This window comes from Oryctolagus cuniculus, chromosome 2 (genome assembly GCF_964237555.1).
Source record: "Oryctolagus cuniculus chromosome 2, mOryCun1.1, whole genome shotgun sequence".
Lineage (NCBI taxonomy): Eukaryota > Metazoa > Chordata > Mammalia > Lagomorpha > Leporidae > Oryctolagus > Oryctolagus cuniculus.
Genome location: NC_091433.1, coordinates 43,577,244 through 43,600,412, shown reverse-complemented (window position 1 = coordinate 43,600,412; position 23,169 = coordinate 43,577,244). Strand labels below are relative to the sequence as shown.

At 56.1% G+C, this 23,169-nt stretch overlaps 1 protein-coding gene across 1 annotated transcript in view; it reads right to left on the bottom strand.

Moving 5' to 3' along the window:
• XKR6 (XK related 6) overlaps nt 1-23,169 on the bottom strand; it is a 333,364-nt gene that overhangs the window by 60,668 nt on the left and 249,527 nt on the right. The window contains exon 2 of the mRNA XM_002709441.5: nt 5,776-5,972. Coding sequence (XP_002709487.2) covers nt 5,776-5,972 — 197 coding nt within the window. The remainder of the gene's footprint in view (nt 1-5,775; nt 5,973-23,169) is intronic.

Sequence of the window (23,169 nt, the reverse complement as noted above, 5' to 3'; positions counted from 1 at the left end):
GAGAGAACGGAAGATTGGCGAGAGCATCCAGTTTTCTGTTGTTCCTGGCATGCGGTGTGGCGCCTGGCTTAGCACTTCCTGTGGGATGCGGGCTGTGTGACGTGCCCATAGTGTGCGAGGCGACATGCTATGAGGGTGTAAGCGTGACTCATGCCGCCTTCATGACAGCTCTCATGAGAATGTCTCACTCCCAGGGAAGGAAACCAGCAGGGAGTGGAACTGCTCCACAGCACAAAGGCGACAGTGACAGGGCTGAGATGTGCCCAGGGCGGTGTGCCTTTCCCACTTCCCGGGGCTGCTTTCCGAACCTGCTCAGTACCTCTCCCTCCTGGCCAACATTCCTGTCTTTCGGTGCTCGGCTTATTTCACTTAACGTAATCACCTCCAGTTCCATGCATGCTGTTGCAAATGACGAGGATACACCTTTTCCTGGATGAGCAGTATTCCACTGTGTAGCTGCCTCAAATGTTCTTAATGCATTCGTTCAGGAAAGACACTTAACATTGTTTCCATTTCTTGACTATGGTAAATCCTGCAGCCAAAGCATCATAGTGCAGATGTCTCTTAGGGTGATTTTATTTCCCTTGGACATATACCTAGTAATGGGATTGCTAGACTGCATGGTAGTCCCAATTTTAGATTTTTGAGGAAGCACCGTACTAATTTTTTTCTGTTTATGTTTCCATCCAGGGGTGCAAGAGGGGTTCCCTGTATTCCACACCCTCATCAGCCCTTGGCATCTTTGTCAATCTAACTGGGATGAGGCGATCTCTCATTGTGGTTTCAATTTGCATTTATCTGATGATTAGTAATGTTGAGCATTCTTTCATGTGCCTGTCGGCCATTCATATATCTTTCTTTGAGAAGTTTTTGTTTAAGTCTACTGCTCTTCTTAAATTGGATTATTTGATTCTTTTGCTTCTGAGTTGTTTGAGTTTCTTATCTATTCTGACCATTAACCCTTTGTCAAATGTATCGCTTGCAAATACTTTCTCACATTCTGGAGCTGTCTCTTCACTTCATTGTTTCCTTTACTGTGTAGAAGTTCTTTAATTTGATGCAACGTGTATATTTTTTGCTTTTGTTTCCTGTGCTTTGAGAGTATGACCCAAAAAGTCCTTGCTTTCTATTTCAATGTCCTAAAGTGCTTCTCCTATGTTTTCTTCTAGTAGCTCCAAAGTTTCAGGTCTTATATTTAGGTATGTTTTCCATTTTGAATTGATTTTTGAACATAGTGAGAGACAGAGGCCTAGTTTCATTTTTCTGCATGTAGATATACAGTCATTCCAGCACTACCTACTGCAAATACTGTCCTTTTCCCAGTGCATGCTCTCAGCACCTATGTCAAAAATAAGTTGGCTGTAGATACATGGATTTACTTGGAGGGTCTCTATTACATTCCACTGGTCTATGCATCTTTTTTTTTTTAAATGCCGACACCATACAGTTTCACTTACTGTATCTTTGTAATATATTTTAAAGTCAGGGACTGCAATGCTTCTTGCTTTGTTTTTTTTTTTTTTTTCACTCAAGATTGTATTGGCTATTTGGGGTCTTTTGTGATTTCACACAGATTTTAGTAGTGTTTTTTCTAGTTCTGTGAAAAATGCATTGATATTTGGATAGAGAGTGCAATGGATCTGTAAATTGCTCTGGGTAGTATGTGTATTTTAATGATATCAATTCTTCCTATCCATGAATATGGAATGTCTTTCCATTTCTCTGTGTCCTCTTCAATTTATTTCATCACCATTTTAGAGTTTTCACTTAGAAATCTTTCAACTCTAGGGTTAAGTTTATTTCTAAGTATTTAATTAATTTAGTTTCGCAGCTATTGGAAATGGGATTGCTTTCTTGATTTCTTTTTCACATAACCCACAGTATAACAATGCTTCTGAGTTTGGTACATTAACCTTGTGTCCTAGAACTTTGCTGAATTCATTTATTAGTTGTAATAACTTGGTGGAGCATGTGGGGTTTTCCACATACAAGATCATGTCATCCTCAACAATGACAATTGATTTCCTTCCTCCCAACAGGGATGCTCTTTTTTTTTTTTTTCCCCCTGCTGGACTGAATCCTTTAACATTTCTTGCATTGTCACAAGAAAAGAGGAGGCTGTGACATAACAAAATGGCCTCATACCAGAGGCACCCCAAGAGTAAGAGGGAAACACCCAGCCCCTCACAGTCACTCTGTGTTTGGGGGTCACCCACATCCTTCTTTCCCAGAGCCCCAGATAATGCTGTAGACCTCATCCTGGGCTTTGGGATCCACAGCCCAACGGCAAAGATCCCGACAGACCTTTGGTTAGCCCAGTAGTTTCCGAATGTATTTCACTGCAAAAGCCCATTCTGAGAAAAACCTATTCCACCCTCCATCTACTTACCCAACCTCTGAGCTTCTGACACAAACGCAGGGATATGTAGGAATCCGGGGCTTCCCTGGGCAAAAGCCCGGAGCCAGGTGGCTCCAGGTCACTCCCAGCAACATTTCCAGGTGCCTGGTCTTGGTAGCACACCCCAGCAGCCCCCTGACCGTCACAGCCCCTGGCCTCAATGGGCTCCCATGTGAGGACATGAAGGAAGCAATGTCTACTGGTCCTGTTGACTCTCCTACCCAGGGACTTCACACCTACCCATCTACATTTATAACTCTGGTGACCATTAGAGGAAGACAAGCACATCAAGGAGATGCAGGCAGGGGGGAGCCAGAAGAACAAAGGAGAAAAGAAACTTCCCTGGCACCACTGAGACCACACCCCCCAAGTGCCTGTGCAGGTCCACAGTTCACAGAGCGCTTCCTGGCACACTGTACTCATCTCACTGTAGCCTCCTAAAAGCTAGGTATTACTATATTGTCACTCCCAGCACACCATGGAGGAAAGAGAGGCTGGGAAAGGCCCATGTCACAACAGGGCAGAAGAGGTGACACCCTATCTGGAGCTCACCCTACGCTCACCACGCAACCTGTCCCATATCCAAAGGTTGGAAGAAGAAAAGGTAAGAGGAGGCATAACTTGGCAGCCCTTATGGTACGGAGGGGGGAAGACTTGAAACCGAAACAGCAAAGGGCAGTGTGGATGAGTGCTATGGTCTGTATATGTCTCCTCTGAAACCCAGCAGGTGCCAATGGGACAGCTTGAAAAGCCGTGGCCCCTAAGAAGCTATTGGGCTGTGAAGACTCTTCCTCCATGAGTGGCCCTGAGGCCCTTATAAAAGGGGCTTCGCACACCATTCAGCCAGTCTGCCCTTCTGCCTTCTGCCATGTGAGAGAACAGCATTCGTCCCCTCCAGAGGGCGCCTCTCTCACCACACAGCCTGCCGGTGCCCTGGCCCTGCACTTCTCAGCACTCAGAACTGTGAGAAGACAAACTCCAGTTCTGTATAAACTGCCCAGGCTTGGGTACTTTGTTAACAGCAGCACAAGAAGATTGAGACAGAGCCTCAGACAAAAAGTGGCATCAGTGTTGAGACAAAGGAGGGTTGGGATGGGAGAGAAAGGTACCCTCCCAAGCCAGGGAATCCTCCCATGAGTGCATCGTTGCCCTGGGCTCGAGGGCAGGTGGGGCAGGGAGGGAGCTCTTGGCACCACACTGGGCATCTCCTGGCACCAGGGCCTGCTGCCCACGGTGGGCCTCACTTCCCTGAGCGCTTCTGCAAGGCTGGATTTGTGAGCAAGGGCATGCTTCTCACAGTCAGCCCTGTGATGCTCATACCAGAATTAACCACTGAGTGGTATTCCTGACAGTGCTGACCAAACCCCACGGTCTGAGCTGCCCACCGAGTCCCTGGCTCACACGGTGTCCTTGTCTGAGGTCCCGTGACACAGGGACGCCTGCAGCCGCAGCCATGGGCAAGCAGTCATAGCCGTCACAGCAGTTCACTGCCCGAGCTGATGGCCTGGCTCCTCAGACGTCCTAAAGACGGAGCAGCCTTGAGGTCCCCCCACATCTCCAAGTTCTTCCCAATGCCAACGAGAAAGCACACACGGTGTGCCTGTGAGTGTATCGAATAAGAAGGGACAGGTCGGGTGAGTGGTCAGCCCTGGCTTCCTGCTTCACTTCGGACGGCCCAGCTGGAACTGGACTTCCCAGCTCTGTGTTCTAGGACCTGGCTGCTGGTACCACAGGCACTGGCTAGGCCATGGCTTCAAGCAGCTGGACTCTCCCTGAGCTTCGTGGGCCTCTGCCTGACAGTGGGGACTGCGGCTGCCTGAGAACGGATGCCAGCTGGTGGCCAATGCCTCCTGCAGATCCCCCCTTCCCTCCTGCTTCTGTGGTATCCAGAGGGTAGAGCCGGGGCTGCCCACTGTGTGAAGCTGGCACTCAGTGAACGGTGGCACTGGAGGCTAAGATCTTCAGATGAACAGGGGTCTGGAGCCTGGCACCCCCTGCACCCAGCCCCAGAGCCCCAAGCCCAGAGCCCCTCCTCCTTGCTCCTGTAAGGACCAGCAAGGCTGCAGCCAGAGCGCTCTGGAAGGGACAAAGTTATCCAGAGGCCTCTAGGGCTCCTCTGGCTTGGGGGATGCAACAGTGGGCTTCAACTGACAGCCAAGTCAGGGCAGCCTGTTGGTGGCACAGTGGGGTTTGGACCCAGGTCCCTGGGCTCTGAGTGCCCCAACTGCTCAGTCTTCTCTGATTGGCTTTGGAAATTAAAAACTCTTCCTGTTTAAGCAGCTAAGGGAAGCAGAGCCTGCTGAGGGCCAGCCAGCTTGGAAAAAGGAAGGAAGGAGAGCTGTTCACTGGAAGGCCCAGCTTGGCTGCCCTTGTTGGCCCACAGCAGTGGGGGTGAGGGTCCCCCTGGAGAGCTCCCAGGAGCACGGTGGCACTGAGGGCCTACTGGAGCAGGGAGAGGATCAGTGAGGCCGAGAAGCCAAGGCCTAGCAGAGCAGGAGGCCCTGGGCCAGCCAGAGCTGACAGCCTTGCTACCCGAAATGGCACGTGCTCACAAGAGTCTCTGGAGTCAGGAGATCTAGGCCAAGGCCCTGCTGCAACTTCTCTGCTAGCATACTCCTAGGGACGAGAGACTCACTACCTCCTGAGACAGTCTTTGCATTGCTGGATGGAACGGTGCCAACCTGCTGAACTGATGGTGTCAACCTGGAGCCTCCTCCACCCAACGCCCCTTCCAGTGTCAGGATTCACATACCCCAAGTCTCCCTGACACGCCACCGTTTCTGGCCTCTCCTCACCCTACACCCATCCCCTAGAGGACCCTCTGAGGCATGAACTGGCAGGCCAGCAGGGCCACCCACTCTCTGCTGTGAGGCTCAGCCTTGGCCAGCACAGTCCAGCCTTGCAAGACCTTGTCCGGGCAGCAGTGGCGCCTGCAGAAACTGCCCTGGCCAGAGGCTGGTGATGTCTGAGCTGTGCACCTGGCACCGCCAGGGAGAACTCCCAGGGGCTGGTGGGCCTGGGCTCCGGACCCCTCCACCCCGTCTAACTCCAGCAGAGCTCCTGCAGCCGCCTGGACGAACGGGGCTTCTACCCCAGCACAAGCACAGAGTTCAAAATAGCTACTGGGGCTGCCTCTCCTTGTCCCAGCTCCCCTCTGGCATCCTGCACACTTGCAAGCATCCAAGGAAGGGGACCTCGTGGAGGGACCTGGGATCTCGGCTCTACTCGCAGACTCCCGGGAGACCCGGCACAGCGCTGCCCCTAGGAACAGAGCTTGGCTGGCAGGGGCGCGCCTCCTGGCGGCTGGGCCGTGGGGCTGCAGGGGCGTGGCCTGGGGCGTGGCCTGGGGCTGGGGGCGCGGCCGGGGCAGCACTCACAGGGCAGCGTCTCGGCGCTGTTCTTCTGGATCATAATGCAGAGCTGTAGCACCAGTTGGGGGGCGCTCTCCAGGAAGGTCTCAAGGAGGCGCAGCATGTTGACGTCTGCATATTCGTACATCATAGCCCAGTAGAAGCGTCGCTGGTGTTCCTTCTGCCGCCGGCTCTGAATCCCCAGGTACATGGTGCGGATATACCTGCCGGAGACACGGGCACAACACAGCGTGGGTGGGGGCCGGAACCGCCCGCGTCCCGGCCCCTGCCCTAAAGTTCCCCGAGGATAGGGTGGGTGCTGAGGCCGCATGTGGGCCCCCACCCCCACCCCGGCAGGTCCCCACGTGGCCTCCGCTCCTCTGCAAACCAGATGAGCCCAGGGCCGGCCGGGTGAGCCTTTCAGATGGGTTTTCTCAGGTTCAGGTCCCGGGGGGGGGGGGGGGGGGGACGCATTCTAGCAGGGCTGCCACCTGTTGCTCCAGGGGACAAAGGGAAGGGAGTTAACATCGGGGAAGCTGCTAAGCCACCGGTGGGCTGGTCACCCTCTGGCGCTAAGTAGGCAGGAGCAGGTCTCAGGGATGGCAGAAAAGCAACAGCTGGGGTTCACAAGGGCCACTTCTCTGCCAGCACTCATCCCCTGGCATCACTGTCCAGGCATCACCCAGGGTACAGTTCCAATCCACTGACAATCCCCCCCCCCCACCCTGTCTCCAGAGCACACACAGCCTCCCTGAGAGCATCGAGGGGCCAGGGAAGCAGGTACAGTGGAGTGGAGTGCAGGGCTGTGGGGCACCTTGTTCACCGTGCCCGCCTTCCTTCCCCCCAGTGGGGGCGCCATACAGAGTGGGTAGGACGACTGCTGAAACCCCACCTCTCATTTTTACCTAAACCGTTCTGAAGCTGTGGCCCTGAGCCATGGTAAGTGGAGCCCCTGAGCTACCACCTACAGCTGCCAAGTGATCTTGGAGACAGGGGTCAGGATTGTGCAGGTAGGGTCACAAGCAGGAACCATTAAACTGCATTAGGGGGGAAGTGCCAGGGAGCCAGGTACAGGCACAAGTGCCCACCCGGGGCTGCTGGATGGCCGCTCTGTCCCCACTGCTGCCACCAGCCTGCTCCCGGCCCCTCCCCCTTCCTCAGTCGCGTGCCCCAGGAGAACCCCGTCCCTACACGGCAACAGAAGTGCTCTTTGACAAGCATAAATGCGGTTGTGCCTCTCCCTTCTTTCCCACGCTCCTGCAGCTGTCCCTGTGCTGAGACAAACGCATGCCCCTTCCTGTGGCTCAGGGTCCTGCTGCCCCTCCAGCCCCTGCCCCTGTCCTCCTCATCCCTTCTCGGGGCTTTTCTCTCCCTCTGGAGCACCTGCAAGCAGGGACCTGTGCATGGCTCCTGGTACTTCCCCAGGGTCTGCTACGGTGCCTGGCACGAGGCAGGATGTGCGGAGAGCAAATGGACCTGGAGGGGCTGCCGGTCCTCCAGGGCTGAGTGTGGACAGGACAACACTGACACAACACGTCAAAGGTCGCCTGTGCTGGCGTCGAGTTTATGAGATGCGTTGCAAAGTGAATCGCAGGAGCCAGGGGAGACTTGGGCACTGCCCAGGCCTGTGCACAGACACTGTGGAGGCATCATGCTTTAGAAGCCAGCATCCCAAAGCAGACGCTCGCAACAGAAGTTCAGACTGTAAAGGATGCTCTTTTCCGATCACAAAGTAGGGGTGTCACTCCAGAGTGCTCATCATGGACTGAACCCCCTGGTGGAAGGGGGTTCCAGGGTCCCCCCCAGAGTACCCCAGGATATGCTCCCCACTGAGCCTCAGGGTGACCTCAGAATGAACGTGTCAGCAACAGTGCGCCCCCCACTGGACATCTGAGGAAAGCAATGGAGTTTTCTCTCCAGATTCCTAAGAACCCCTGGGGGAGGGCCTGGGTGACTGTAGCTGCAGGAACTCCCCCTGGGGAAGCTGGGAGAGGCACCCCCATTTCTTTGCAAGTGCAATCCCTAGAGAGAAGGGAGACACGCCCCTACTAAGCTGTGTGGCAGCTCCGGCATGGAGGGGTGTGGGGAGGTGCAGGTGTGCCAGGCCCCGGGCAGGGGTTTGCAGCTGTGCTGACTCGTGGCGTCGCCTTGTGGGGCAGGTCTGGGGTCACCATACAACACATGGGGAAACTGAAGCTTTGCTTCTCTCGCCTGATGGCACTCTCCAGAAGTTCCTGCCTGAAACCACACAGTCCCGGGAACAGGCGACAAACTCGGGAAAGGGAGGGAGAGGGAGGCAGAGAGACAGAGAGAGACTTCAGAGAAATGGAGAGGTGGACACAGAGAGGTGGAGATGGAAGAGACAGAAACACAGAGGGGAGACACATACAGGAGACAGAGATACAAGGAAGAGTGAGACACGGACACACAGAGATACAGAGACAGGAGACTGAGAGACACAGAGCTGGAGACAGAGAGAGAAGTGGGAGGGAGGGGAAGGAGGGAGGGAGGGAGGACTGAGGCAGGGCAGGAAGTGTCAAGGCTCAGGCCTGAGGGAGAAGACCACCAGGAAATCGTAAAGATAAGGATGATGTGTGGGTGCCCTCTGAGAGGAGACGGCTGAGAGGCCGGACCCTGAGTGTCAGGTGGAGGGAAGGCCATCCTGATGGGTGTGGTGGCCGCTGGGCAGGCCGAGTGTCAGGTACAAGGATGCCCTGGTAAGGCAGGCCGCAAGCCCAGCGACCACCCCAGCACCCAGCACAGCCATGTAGCCGCAGAGCCTTGCGCAGGGGTGCAGCTCTCCCCAAAGGGGCTGCTGCAGCACATCACGCCCTGGCCCCAGACTCACACTAGGGACCAGAGAACCCTCTCTCAGGGGGACCTTCAGTCCCCAAGCCTCCCAAGCGGCCCAGCTGCTGGAGGCATGGCGACATGGTCATGGGCCCAGGGGAGGCCAATCCACAAGTTCATGGGCATCTGCCCTCCCAGGGCAAACGGGGCACTGATTCCACCCCAGAGCCACAGCTGCCTCTGCCCCCCAAGGCCAGCGCAGAAGATAAGGAGCCCAGCACATGCCGATCCCATGGGGTGTCTGCCTGCAGGAACCAACCCTGAAGGCCTTCCAGGGTGAGGGAAGAGACCAGGCTGGCCGCACGCAGAGCCACAGCTGCTCCCCACCGAGCTGAGCGAGCAGAAGCAGGGCCCGCGGCGCATCAGGGTGAGGTAGCAGTCAGGTGTGGGCGTCCCTCCCTCCCTGGAGTAGCAGCCGAAGCACTGAGTCCAGGGTTCCCGGGTGCCCAGGCCACACCTGTTCTGCCCCCTCCCCTTCTGTCCTTCCATCCCTGGGATGAGTGAGGGGACTGGTTTGCAGTATAACAAGGCCTGGACCCCCACCTAGCCCCACACCCACTTTATAGGCTAGGACCCCAGTGCTAGAGAGGGAGCTGACCCCCGTGTCACTCACTTCAAGGGTCTGCGGGGCAGATCCGGGAATAGCACAGGGGCCTTGGACTCTGACCTTGCGCATGCCCCTCGTGCCCACCACTCCCTCTCCCTCTGCACTTCCCTCAAGGCGTAAGGAGCTGCCAGGAAGCCCCCGCGGGGCGGCGTGGGAACAGTGCATCTCTCCTCCACACCCCTGGGCCAATCTGCGTGTCTCTGACCTCAGTCTCCATCGTGTGCAATCCTGGTCGGTCGTCTGGGTGACCTCTGAGGCTGCCCTGCCGGCTGCTGGTGCAGAGACAGCCTCAGCCCGCGGCCACACGGGGGCGCCAGACCCTAAGCGTTGCGGGAAGGGAGCTCCACGCCGGTGAGCTCATAGCTAAAGGCGGGCGCCCTCCAAGGCGGCAGAGCTGGGTGCAGGCACGGCCCCAGTAGGTAACATAAGCTGGGTTGTCACACCCCCTCAGAAAGCTCTTGACCCCTCGGAAGGTGGCTCAGGAGGGAAGGCACCCAAATCTCTCCCCCTGGATGGCTTGCGAGTCTTGAGTCATCTCCTGTCACCCCCTCTCCCCTAAGAGCACTAGATTATGAAATGCATGGGTGTGAGGGCAAGGAGCCATGTGTTACCATGGAGTTAGCGCTCCAGAAAGCTGGGCATGGTCTAAAGTCTGCAGGATTTTGCAACCTTGGACAAGCTGCTTCCCAAGGGTGGGATGGGACCCTCTCTGGTGGGACACTCCCAAACCCACCAACCCTTAAAGTCCTCATCTGTGAAGTATTTCATGCAGGACAGGATCCCAGGACACGCTGCACACATGGCTGAATGCATGCCTTTGTGCCCCATCAGGGGGTGGTAGGGCCCAGGAGTGGCAGGAGACCAGAAGTCGCAGTGCAGGTGGCAGCTTTGGGACCCCCTGGGTGGCTCTCCTGCCTTTCCTGCCGCCCTCCCCACCCCACTCCGTGGCTTCCTTGGTGAGCTGTGGAGTCGCGTGCAGCTCCTCCTCACCTGTCTCCAGGAGCATTCTCTAGTGCCCTGGGCCCGTTTCCATTTTTGCACCAGCACTCAGAGGGGGTCACAGTGGTCACCGTCTTGTCCCTGTCGGCTCATCTTCAGCTCAGAGAGGCTAAGTGACTCCCCCAAAGTCACACCACCAGACACGGCCCAGGCACATCAGCCAGGTCTTGCCCAGACTACGGGGCCCTGGGAGTTCGCTGGAGCTTGGCCCTCGATCAGCTGGGATAGAAAAGGCACAAGAGGCTGAGCATGCGCACCTGCCTGGGCCTGAGATCTCGGGCTGCTTCCTAGGACATGCTCAGAAGTGGCATTTTGTGGCCATTTGTAACTGTGGAGAGAAACCCACTCTCCAAGCCCCAAGTGATTCCAGGCTTTGTGGGGGCCTGAACCTTACTAGAGGCTCGTTCTTTAAGGAAGAAAAAAAAGTAAATTCTATCGAACATGTAAAGTATAAATAGCACTAACTCTACAAGCTTGTCCCGAAAATAGAAAACAGAAAGAACACTCCCCCCTTCGTTTTATGAGGCCAGCATCAGTCTGATACTAAAGCTAGACAAATGTCGTATAAAAAATAAAACTGCAGACAACATCCCTCATAAGCATAGATGCAAAAAGCTCCAATCAAATTCGCCAATTGTGGAGCCGGCATTGTGGTACAACAGGTTAAGCCACTGCTTTTGGTGCTGGAATCATATCGGAAGCTTTGCTTCTACTCCAGCTCCCTGCTAATGCATCTGGAAAAGCAGCAGAGGATGACCCAAGCACGTGGGTCCCTGTCACCCATGTGGGAGACCTGGTTGGAGTTCCTGGATCCTGGCTTTGCCCTGACCCAGCCCTGGCTGCTGTGGGCATTTGGGGAGTGAATCAGTGGATAGGAGATCTCTCTGTCCCTCTCTTTCTCCCTTCCTCCCTCTTCTCCCTCTCTGTCACTATGCCTTTGGAATAAATAAATAAATCTCTAAAAATATATTAGCAAATAAAATGCAGTAACTTACAGAAAAAAAAAATGATTACCAGAGCCAATGGGGTTTACCTTGGGAATGGAAGACTAGTTTAATATTCAAAAACAAGTCAGTGCAATAGTAAGAAAACATACCTAACATCCTGCACGGTGCAGAAATGACTTCTGCCAGGAGCAGGAGGCCTCACACGCATCACATTATACTTCATGCACAAAGAAGCACTGGCAGACTTCAACATCCATTCATGGTTAAAATACTCGGCAAACCAGGAACGTAAGGGAACCTCAGTAACTCGAGGCAGATGAAAGGAATTAACAAAGCCAACAACTGACATCCTACTGAGTGAGCAGAGACCACAGATAGCTTCTGTCTCAAGACCAGGAAGAAGGCTACTCTCTCCACTCGTGTCCAGCATCTTCCTGGGAGTTCTGAGCAGTGTAGTGAGTCAAGCAGAGAGAGGGAAACCGAAAGTGTATACAGGTGGCAAAGGAAGGACAAATGTGGTCCCTATAGTTAAGGACATGACAGCCTAGAATGAAAAGCCCAAGGCATTTGCTAAAAAGTTCATACAACTAACGAATGCATTTAGCAAAGTCTCACAATACAAGGGTAACAGAAATCAACTGCATTTCTACAAATGCTGAACTCCTGGAAGTTGGAATTTCAAGAGCTACTTCTGCAGCTGGCTCACGGGAACCAGTCCCGACCCCGATGGGAGGGCCCAAAGGAAACCTCCCTCTGGGCCCCAGCAGGGTCCTGGGCTTCTCAAAGTGCACGGGCGAGGAGGAGGGGGGCTCGCTGATCCCCTCCGTCCTGACCACTGACCGGCTCTGCCTGCGCCTCTCCCGGGGTCACGGGCGGAGGTGGGGTGTGTCCAGGGCCTTCCCTGACCTGGAGATGGAATGTACTACAGGAAGAGCAGGCCCCACAGCCCAGTCTCACAGGCCCCGTCCCCTTGGGCCGAAGCAGCCATCAGGGGAGAATGGACTTGAACTTGGGCAGGAGCTGAGCGCCCTTCATGGTCACAGGTGCCACCACGCAGCTAGGAGGTGGCCTCTTCAGGAATCCGATTCTGTGAGCGCGGTGGTCACTCAGAAGGTGCCCTTGGCCCCTCGAGCCCCAGTTCCTGAAGTCCCTGCTGCGACTCGGAGCTCAGCCAGCTGTGCTTCCACCAGAGGCCCCCAGGAGCTCACCTGCCCCGGGGACCCCACCCTGGGCGCACCACAGCACCTGCAGGAGGACATGGCTCAGGACCCACGGGCTGGGCTCTTCCCTGCCAGATAAACCCGCGGGTCTCCTCGTCAAGGCTGCTCTCTTCTCTGCGTGAGCATGGCCTCCCCCCGGGCTATGAGGGTTCAAAGCAGGGAGCCGCCCCGCCCGCCCACTCCCAGCAGCTTGTGCCATGACGGTTCTCCATCCTGGCCGCACCTGAGAAGCACCTGCAGCACGCGTGAGCACTCCTGAGGGTCTGGGTCACTTTCAGGGCAGCCAGGGCTGAGCTTGCAGTCAGACACCTCACGGCCCTGTGTGGAATTCAGTGCGCACCTGTCCAGGAAAGGCCTGGCGGGCAGCAGCGTGTCTGCCGGGGCCCTGGGCATGTCTCAGCCTGGCACGTGGCAAGCTCTGGAACCACGTGATAGATGCTCCTTGACCTACGATGGGGTTACACTCAGATGAACCCACGGTGCGTTGACCTTAAGTCAAAAGTGCATTTACTGTATCTAAGCCGGTGCACGTCCCAGCTTAGCAACACAGCACACTACAGAGGATCACTGACTCGCCGCTGGCCGAGCACCTCAAGGGAGCACCGGGCTGCAGATCGCTGGCCTGGGAAAAGATCCAAGATCAAAGTCCAAAGAGCATTATTGGACGCATATTGCTTTTGCAGCATAGTAAGGCTGAGAAATCGAAAGCTGGATCCTGGTAAGTCACGGCCAATCTGTGATTGAGGGAAGGAAGGGAGGAGGGGAAGGAGAGAGGGGGAGGAAGGGGGAGAAAGAGGGGGGCGTGAGACCTCAGATGAGTGGGGGCATCACAGAGCAGGAAAGATGAGGGTATTTCAGCAGGGTCATGGCAAATGGAATTAAAAGATTATTTTGGGGGCTGGTGCTGTGGTTAAGCATTCCATAGGGGGCGGCGGTTCAAGTCCCGGCTGCTCCACTTCTAATCCAGCCCCCTGTCAATGCACCTGGGAAAGCAGTGGAAGATGGCCCCAGTATTTGGGCCCCTGCACCCATGTGGGAGATCGGATGAAGCTCCTGGTTCCGGCCGTTGCAGCCATTTGGGGAGTGAACCAGCAGATGGAAGATTCTCTCTCTCTCTCTCTCTCTCTCTCTCTCTCTCTCTCTCTTTCCCTCTCTCTCTGTGACTCTTTCAAGTAAATCTTAAAAAAAAAATCCCATTATGTCCTCTGATCTTTTTAAAAAAAGATTTATGTGCAAAAAATTTTGGAAATGTATTTTTTTCATAATCCATATTTTTCAAGAACCTTTACAAGGCTCCTTGTATGCAGTTTCTTTTTTTTTTTTTTTTTTTTTTTGCACCAAATAAACATTTTACTTCCATTTTCTGGGAACTTCTGGAAACACCCTGGTAAAGGCAGGCATGGTTACCACGTAGCCTGGACTAACTGCACCCTGCCGACATCCCCACACCTGCCTTCCTCCTCGGCCAAGGCTCAGGGTCGCCCCACAGAGCATGTGCACAGGTGACCTGGCTCAGTGCCCACAGGTGTCACTGTGAGAAGCCCACAGCTTTCCCTGCAGAGCCCAGCTGCCGGTCAGGGACACAGGCATCCCCAGGAAGCCACCAGAAATCTGCTGGACGTGGGCTGCATGGAGACCACCGCAGGCTCTGCGTTCCACTCCCCACCCCCAAGAGGCAGAATGGGCCTGGGGCAGGAGACTGAGTTCTTCAGAGGAGGCGGGGCTGGGAAAAATCCACACAGCAGAGCACCTGCCCGCTGGCTGCCCAGCCCCAGGGAGCGCAACCAGGCACATGGGGACTGTGACCTGAGAGGTTGCAAATGTCCCTCTCGAAATAGGACACTGAGCCTCTCACCAGCAAACACTTGCTCCTTGGAGGGACTACAACCTCAGGGGAGGGCAGCCTCTCTCTCCAGCTTCCCCATGCTCCCCTCTGGGCCCTGGGCACCAGGCAATGGGCTCCACAGGAGCAGGACGCTGAGGACGCAGCTATGGTCCCAGCTGCCACACTGGCGGGGCCACCAGATGAGGTGCCTGAGACGAGGGAGCCACAGGGGGCTCCGTGGGGAGTGGCCCGAGGGGGGCCTGGCCTCGATCCCTGTAGGCCTGGCCCACACAGCACCTCCTACCCCTCTTCGGTCTGCCCTCTCTGCCCCATCTCTTGTGTGTGCTTGGCCAGCACCCTGCATTTCTGAGCCTCGGTCCCTGACTCTGAAGGTTCCAGCAGGCCCTGCCGCCTATCCACATGATGGTCCATGCTTGAGCGCAAGACCAGGGGTGCTAACAACCAAGGCAACTCGGGGTCAGCAGGCCAGCAGGCCTGGCTGGGTGCTGCAGCCTGCGGGAGGCCTCCTGCTCCACCTGCACCCACGGAGCCAGCACCCAGACCCCCCTTTGGAGCTCAGGAAACTGAGGCAAAGAAAGTGGCAGATGTCACCCAGCTGGTTCCTGCTGACCTGTGCTCTGGTCCTGTGATTAAGATCCATCTCGGGGCCAGCGCTGTGGCACAGGTTAATCCTCTACCTGCAGTGTCAGCATTTCATATGGGCGCCGGTTCTAGTCCTGGCTACTCCACTTCCGATCCAGCTCTCTGCTATGGCCTGGGAAAGCAGTAGAAGATGGTCCAAGTCCTTGGGCCCCTGCACCCACGTGGGAGACCTGGAAGAAGCTCCTGGCTTCAGATCGGTGCAGCTCCAGCCATTGCAACCAGTTAGAGTGAACCAGCGGATGGAAGACCTCTTTCTCTGTCTCTCCCTCTCACTGTCTATAACTCTACCTCTCAAATAAGTAAAGTTTAGGAAAAAGATCTGTCTCTCCGGAGGGACTCCATGCCCCTAGAGCAGGCCCCTGCTGGGTCCCCAGCGCCACAAAGGTCGGCGCACAGGAGCTGGCAGGATGCCTGCTGACTGGGGCTGTGGAGGCCTTCAGTACTACCCTCAAAGCCAGCCTGCCAGGCCCCCCCGCCTGCCACGTAGCTGAGTGCTATGGTCACGATGGCCTCTGGGGCTTCCTGCACCGGGCAGTGAGAGCTTTCACCGGGGCCAGGGTCAGGGTGAGGCCAGCAGCAACTCCCTGCACTCAGCAAGGAGGCTCTGACAGCCCACAGCCCCCAGCAGCTGGTCTCCTTCATGGCCAAAAACTGTTCAGGCTCTTTCCAGAGAGACCCAGAAGCTCAAAGGCAGAACACGCTTTTTCTCTGAAGCTAATAACAGCATAGTCAACTGCGTGGAGGGCACTGTGCCGTTTTACAAATTCATTTAGACTTTTTGTTGCATTTGGATATGAGGAGCAATGGCCCCGGGGGCCACCCTGAGGCACCCTTAGTGGGGGCCCATTCTCTCTCACACACAGACCCACAACTGCCATGCACTGGCATGCCACACACGGTACTCACCATCTGCATACCTGAGACCGCACACAGAGCACACACACCCAAGTGGTCACCCTCTACATAGACACACGGTGCCCCATATAGCGCATGCATGTGTGTGCACGCACGTGCACACACACACACACACACTCCCAACTATATATGTTTGTGACACACATCTTAGCCCCTGGCCACCTAGACACCTGTGGATACATGGTCACCTCCATGGCCAACCTGGATGACTGAGTGGGTCTGTCTGTGCCTCCAGTGCAGTATGCTCCTGGCCACCTGCTGTCACCATGGCATCGGCTGGGCATCTGGCCCCTTCACCAAAGCTGTGGGCCACAGCAAAGAGAAGGGCAGGCAGGGCTCTCAACTCCTAGAGCTGTGAGAAGTGGGAGAATCCAGGACTTTCCAAGTTCAGTGAATTCCCAGCCCCTCTGCACAGGACAGAGCTGAGCCAGCAGCCACCACAGAGGGCTCGCCGCTCCTTCTGCAGGTCCAGTCTTCCCTGCCTCCCACACCCTGTCCACCCTCCTCCACCTTCCCTTGTCTGCTCCAGGCCACAGCAGTAGCAAAGGTGTGGAGACCCTAGAAAACCTGTCTGATGCATCCTTCTTTTTTTTTTCTTTAAGAGTTTATTTATTTATTTGGGAGGTTGACAGTGAGAGGGAGACAGAGAGAGAGGTCTTCTTTCCATTGGTTCACTCCCCAGATGGCCGCAACGGCCGGAGCTGGGCCGATCTGAAGCCAGAAGCCAGGAGCTTCTTCCAGGTCTCCCATACCAGTGCAGGGGCCCAAGTGCTTGGGCCATCTTCTACTGCTTTCCCAGGCCATAGCAGAGAGCTGGATCAGAAGAGGAACAGCTGGGACTTGAACCGGCACACATACGGGATGCTGGCACTGCATGCAAAGGATCAACCCACTGTGCCACAGCACCGGCCCCTGATGCATCCTTCTAATGCCTTCCCATGTCACAGGGCTAGGACTTCAGGACAACGGGGCTGTATGGCTTCTGCAGGAACATTGCCCATGTGCAGCTTTTGCCAGTCCCATCTCACAGATGAGAAAATTGAGGCTAACCTAGACTGGGTTACTTGGGTGGCACCCACTGTTTAATGCATGAGTACAGCCTCCTGTGGCTGGCTGGCTCCCTCCTGCCTCCCCTGCTTCTTCCTCCCACACCTGCCAGCCCCACAGCCACACTGATGGCTCTACAGACAGACAGACACACACACACACACACACACACACACCTCACCACGTCCCTGCTCCTGCTGTCCTCTCTGCCCGGGGAATCCCAGCTCCCCTCCAGGTGGGTGATTCCCTCCCTTGTCCTGCCCTGCCTCTGGGGGCTCACAGTAGCAGCTCCATGGATCAGGTTCTTCCTGTGAGTGCAGCACCATCTAAGCGCTTGCCATCAACTCATTCCTTTAAGCCTCCTGGAAACCTTAGGTTGTTCATGGTCGAAGAAACTGAAGCAAGAGCAAACCCACAGAGGTCGCTACCAGGACGCACACCCAGGAGGCTGGCTGGTGCTTCCAACCTGGGACCTTATAGCCTCCTCCTGGTCCTCAGTCACCCAGTCCCTCTCTCTCACCCCACCTCACTCACTCCTGTCAACAACGCCATGAATTAGACGCTCTAGCAGTCCCATTTTACAGGTAAGGAAACTGAGGCTTAAAGAGGTAAAGAGTGTGCCCAAGCTAAAGAGCCAGAGTTAAGCCTGTGTCTGCTGGGCTGGGTGGCACACCTCTGTCACCCACCCTGGAGGCCTTGTCCCTGCTAGGGCAGCTCTCCTTATGCCCCACCCTGTCCTGGAGTCACTTGTATGTAGAGACTTCTCTCCAGCCAGGCAGTAATCCCCCCCCCCCCCACAGAAGTGCCCCTCCGAGTGTGCAAGGGGCAGTCAGCCCTTGCTCCGTTGGAAACAGACGCCCACCCTGGGTGGAGCTGTTGACCTCTCTGCTCTGGTGGTTTATCACAGACACCGAGCAGGGGCCCCAACACCCACACGCAAAGTCCCACCTTCAGATTTTCTCAGAATCAGCCAAAGTGCGAGGTCTGGCAGCTCAAGGGGCCAACAAGATGGCAGGGCTGGGGACAGTAAGGGGCCACAGGCTCCTGGTTCACAGGCTCTGAGCATGAGAATGGACTCTGGAACCTTCCCCAGCCTGGCGAGCCTGGAAGGCCCCCACTGCCCAGCCCCACATACCACCGTCCAGCTGAGATGCCTTCAGCCTGGAGGAGCATGGAGGGGCCAGCTGCCAGCTCAGCCCTGGAGAGCAGCACATCCAATCGGAGCTATTTTTAGCCCTTCCTTCCAGCGTCCCTGACATCAGCTGAGCCACATGGCAGGCTCCGGGCGCACATCTGAGACAGCAGGCATGAAATGGCCTTTCCTGCCAGGGACCCAGGGAAGTGGCAGGGAAGGCACCTCAAAGCCTCAGGGAACAGGGCAGCTGCAGTAGATGCACCAAGTGATCTTCCTGGGTGTTGGGTCTCCATCGCAGGGTGGCCTGAGCCAGGCGGGGGGCCAGACCTCCCTAAACATCCCAGAGCTCAACTTGGGTGCAAACAGCCCCTGCTCAGCTGGTGCAGCCTCGCTTCCCCACCAGCACTGGGGGCTCGGGCTGCCACCCCCTACTCTGAGCAAAGTGTTGTAGAAAACTGAGGAAGAGCAAAATGCCTTGGCAAAGCCAAGTGTTTGCTCCCGGTTATGAGTCCCCAGAAAGAGGAGCCCAAGTTTGTATTGTTGTGTTGATCTTTGTATCTCTGGCATGAGGCGCACTGCCTGGGACTTAACAGACATTCGATGGTCATTCAATGAGTGAATGAGCAACCTGGACAAAGATGCTGAGTTCTGGAACGTGTCCGGCAGACGAAGAGAAAACGCCACTTTCCCCAGTCTCCACTAGGGGCACAAGAGAGCTGGGTGGAGCAGAGGCAGCTCCTGGAGGCTCTCTTCCAGCTCTTTCTCCCTTCCTTTTCTGGTCCTCAAGCCTCACTCTGGGCCCAGCCTACGTCCTCAGTGCTGTGTTGATTCCTCTCTCCACCCCGCGCCTGCTCTTCTCAACAAGCCAAGCCCCTTGCAGGTGCTGCCCTCCTGCTTTTGTGCCTGGAGTTGCGACCCCTGCCACATCCACAGTGGGAAAGGTCACTGCCCCTTCACCCACGTGAGCGCTAAAGACTTTCGACAGAGGGCCCTGCCCGGCGTGGCCCCGCCTGCACTGTGCGAAAGCGAGGTTTCTAGGATCTAGTGCAGCCATCTGCACACAGGCTGCCGGTGGAGGCAGGCCAGCTCTGCCACGAGAGAGAAAGCACCCTCTGAGCAGCTCAGAGGGCCTCACCACTCTGACGGGGGCCCCACAGATCTGAAGTGAAGTCACCTGCACGTTGCCAGGCACTTTGGATCACGTGATGAACACAGAAACACGAGCATGCTACACAGGCCACCCAGGGTAGTGGACGGAGGAGGCCATGCCTGTGTCTTTGATATAAGTTCAGGTACAGGGTGGGCTAAGACACGCCACAGCCCTAAGACATGCCATTAGCCCGTGGTGGGTGTGCGGATGGATTTATCTGCTGGATGTCTCTGAGACGTCTAGGGAGGTTTTGCCTTTCCCTCCACTTCGTCTGGGGTGGGGGAAGGGGTGCGGGAGTGCAGCCTGGGGTCAATCCTCTGTGTGGACTGTGCCACCTTTCACTCTGCCCTAAATGTGCCCCTCCTCAGGCTGCTCCACGGCCATGATCCAGCCCCACCCCCAGCTATATTTGAGCACTCGATGGACATAGTTGAGTTCCTACCACCAGCCAGGCTCTGTGCAAGGCCCAGGGGTGCTTTATCCTGGGCACAGACCAAGGAAACAGAGCCCAGCGGGAGCTGGTGCCTGTGTTGGGAACAGGGGCTGAGGCTTCTAATTCCCCCGTTGGGCAGGAAGACTATTGCTAAGGCGGGCATCGGAGCTGAGCGTGCAGGGATGGGCTGGAGTGTACCAAGCAGTGAAGGAAGACCAGGTGTTGGGCAGCCTGCTACAGGATGGCAGAGTCCAACAGGTTTGTGTGGACAGTGGAGAGGGAAGGGGTGAGAGGTGGCAGGTGGGAAAGGAAGGGCCTGGGGAAGGCAGATTCTTCCAGGAGGCTGTGGAAGTTGGGCCTTGAACGTGCATGTTGGAAAGCTCACTGTGGTGGCCGTGGGGAGAATGGCTGGAGCCAGAAGACACAGTCGTCCCAGTCTACATGCGAGGAGGGCTCCATCTAAGGGGGAGGTGCTGGTGCAAGTAGTGCAAACAAAGGGAGCTGAGAGCAGCTTTGGTTGACCAGATGGATGGAGCTCTGTCCACTGAGATGGAGCAAGGAAGACAGAGCAGGGTTGAGAGGGACAATGCATGATGCACCCCCAAGAACATCCAGGTGGGCATGCCCAGGGGGCTGATGTGGGTGTCTGCATGAAACCCAGGAGGCAAATCTGGGCAGTAGATGCAGACTGGGTGGTCTAAGAAGCACATTTGCAAAGCTGGGGCTGCCAGGGCAGAGTGTGTCAAGTGAGAGCAGCCCGCACAGGGCCCAGGAGCTCCACTGCTCAGCTTCGAGAGAAGAGGAGGCTCCAAAGGGACCAGGACACCCCTGGTGACCAGGCAAGAGAGGACTCATCTAACCAGACCCAAGAAAGGAGGAGACAGATGACGGCTCTTGCAGGATTATCCGATGCCCAGCATCAGGTTCAGCTCTCATATCTGCAGGTTCCCCGTCTGTGGACTCAACCAACCATGGATTGAAAATATGTTGCTAAAAAGGCTGCATCTGTACTGAACACGCACAGACTCTGCTTGTCATTGTTCCCCAAACACCACAGTGTAACAACCACCTCCTCCAGTCTTGACAAGCTCACATTTACACAGCACGAGGTACGATCGGCGATCTAGGGGCTGAGGACAGTTTGTGGAAGGATGCGAGTATGCTCTGTGCAAAGACCGGACCATTTTATAGGAGGGACTTGCACACCTGCAGATTTGGGTATGGTGAATAGGGAGAGGACCCAGGAACTGCTCTCCCATGGATACTGAGGGATAGTGTATGGGGGAATAGGACCTTTTTCAGTCCCCTGAATTGTGGATTCCTCTGCTGTGGGCCCTGGCCAGCCCCTGCCCTCTCTCGGGGGACAGGATGGCCTGGGAGTGGGATCCCCCACTTGTGGCACAAACCCAAGAGCAAAGGAAAGAGCTCTTCCAGGTGTTCTTCCAGCTCCTCACTACCTTCCAGGCCACAGTGGCTGCCAGGCCTGGCGTTGGCTGAGCAATGCCTTTCAAGGTCATACAGCCAAGGTCAAGGTGCAGGGTAGGTTAGGGGAGAGAGCAACCTCAGAGAAGGTGATTTGGGATAGAACGGCAGCTGCCATGCATGCACCAGGCACCACCAAAATACCGTATTCATTCCTCACAACAACACGTGGTAAAACTGTTATTTCAGTTACAGATGAAGAAGCGAGGGTTCAGAGACATTTGAAAATTTTCCCAAAAGCACACAGCAAGGGAATTAGAGCATTAAGATTTGCATTCAGGGCTGCCCCTCTGAGCACAGTGCTGCTTCCTCGTCTTGGGGATCTGTCAGTCAGCACTGACAGTGTCCACTGACGCAGTCAACCCTGCGTCAACACTGGGTGTGTCCAGCACCTGTGCTCTTGAAACTCCATTCCAGCTGTCTATGCTGCTGGCAGTGAGTGAGGTATGGACCGCCAAATCCAAGTGATAGCCTGTGGATGGACTGCACCCTGACTGCAAGGCTTTGCTGCCACCTGTCCCACCTGTGTGGCCTTGGGAAGCTCTGCCCGCCGTGTTTCCTTCTCGGTGGGATGAGCAGATCAGAACAGAAGAGCACGCAGGCCCTGGCACCGTGTTGACTCTGTAGGCCTTGTCTGCTGCACAGGTCTTTCAGCTCAGCAGCCACCCTGCACGACTTGGGCCATCCCCTCTCCCTGCACCCAGCCACTGCAGGCTGCTCTCGGGCACAGGAGGGGCCCACGAGTGTGATGCCAGGAAGAAGCCTTCTCCACAGCCTGGTCCCCTACCCCATCTCGGGGGCCAGACTACCTCCTGTGTGTTCTTTCCTGGAGCCTCCCTGGGAAACAGACCAGCACCAGAAACAGAAGGTGGCACTGGTCCCTGCATTTGCACAGCGGCAGCCAGGGTGGCACTGACATTGCCACATCTTGGTGCCCCCATCATTGGGTGCCCACCCGTGCCCTGGCCCTGTCTTCGGCCGTCAGCCTTCCTGGGCCACTCCCTGGAGTCAGATATAGGATGGACACCAAAGACCACAGTCACCACTGAGCGAGCCGCACGCTTACACTGCTCCCTCCTCACAGCCCCTGTTCCCTGTTGGGGACACCCGGGGAGTGCAGGGTGAGCACTGGGGTGCTTGGGTCTGCAGTTGCCAGCTCTAGGGCCAGACAACCCTCCTCTCCTACCCCAGCCCCTTCCTATGTAAAACAAAGAGCTGAACCATGGGGTGGAAGCTCTTTCCCTGCTTCTGGCTCTAAGGGCTGGTTACAAACTCTACAGCCTGCAGGCAGACACACGCTGATCTTGGCAACCCAGCTCCAGCCCCATTCTTTCAATTTTTAAAAATTTCTTTATTTTTACTTGAAAGGCAGAGAGAGCAAGAGCGAGAGACATCTTCCATCCACTGGTTCTCCCTAAGGCTAAACCAGGAGCCCAGAACTCCATCCAGTTCTCCCATGTGGGTGGCAGGCACCTAGGTACTTGAGCCAACATCTGCTCCCTCCCAGAGTGCGCACTAGCAGGAAGCTGGATCGGAAGCGGAGGCGCTGGTACAGGAACCAGGCACTGCCATATGGGATGCAGGTGTCCCAAGTGACAGATGCCCTCCCCCTTCCCTTTAGTGGCTAAAATTCTGGGAGCCGGGGCAAGCCTTTAACGATGTGGGAGTGGGAGGAGCTCCACCCAGAGAGGAGCAGGAGGCAGTGTCTGCCTTTGGGCTTTGGTCACCAGGCTGCTAGGGGAAGTGGGAGCACGGTGAACAGAAGTGAAGGTCTCAGGCAGGAATAGCCTCTCCCAGGCCACCCATTTGCTGGCAGCCCCGCCAGATGAGAGTAACAGCAATGAGAAAGATCTCGGCAACCCTACAGTCGACTTTCTCTCGCCATTTCTGAACACCCCCTTCTCCCCTGACCTTCCTTGCTGTTACACGGCCTCTTCCTCCTCCCCTTCTTAAGCTTCTTGCAAAGTAGCCCTGGACTCCCTCCTGCAAACAGGGTGGAAAGCAGGGACCTCCGGCAGCACAAAGCCTTGGGCTGCAGCACCAGCGTGGGCCCTGGCGCAGGCTCCTCCCTAGGGCTCTGACCTCTGGCCCAGGTAGCCAAGCAGGCACGACCAACCATAGCACAGTCACCAGAAAAGAAGGGGGCTG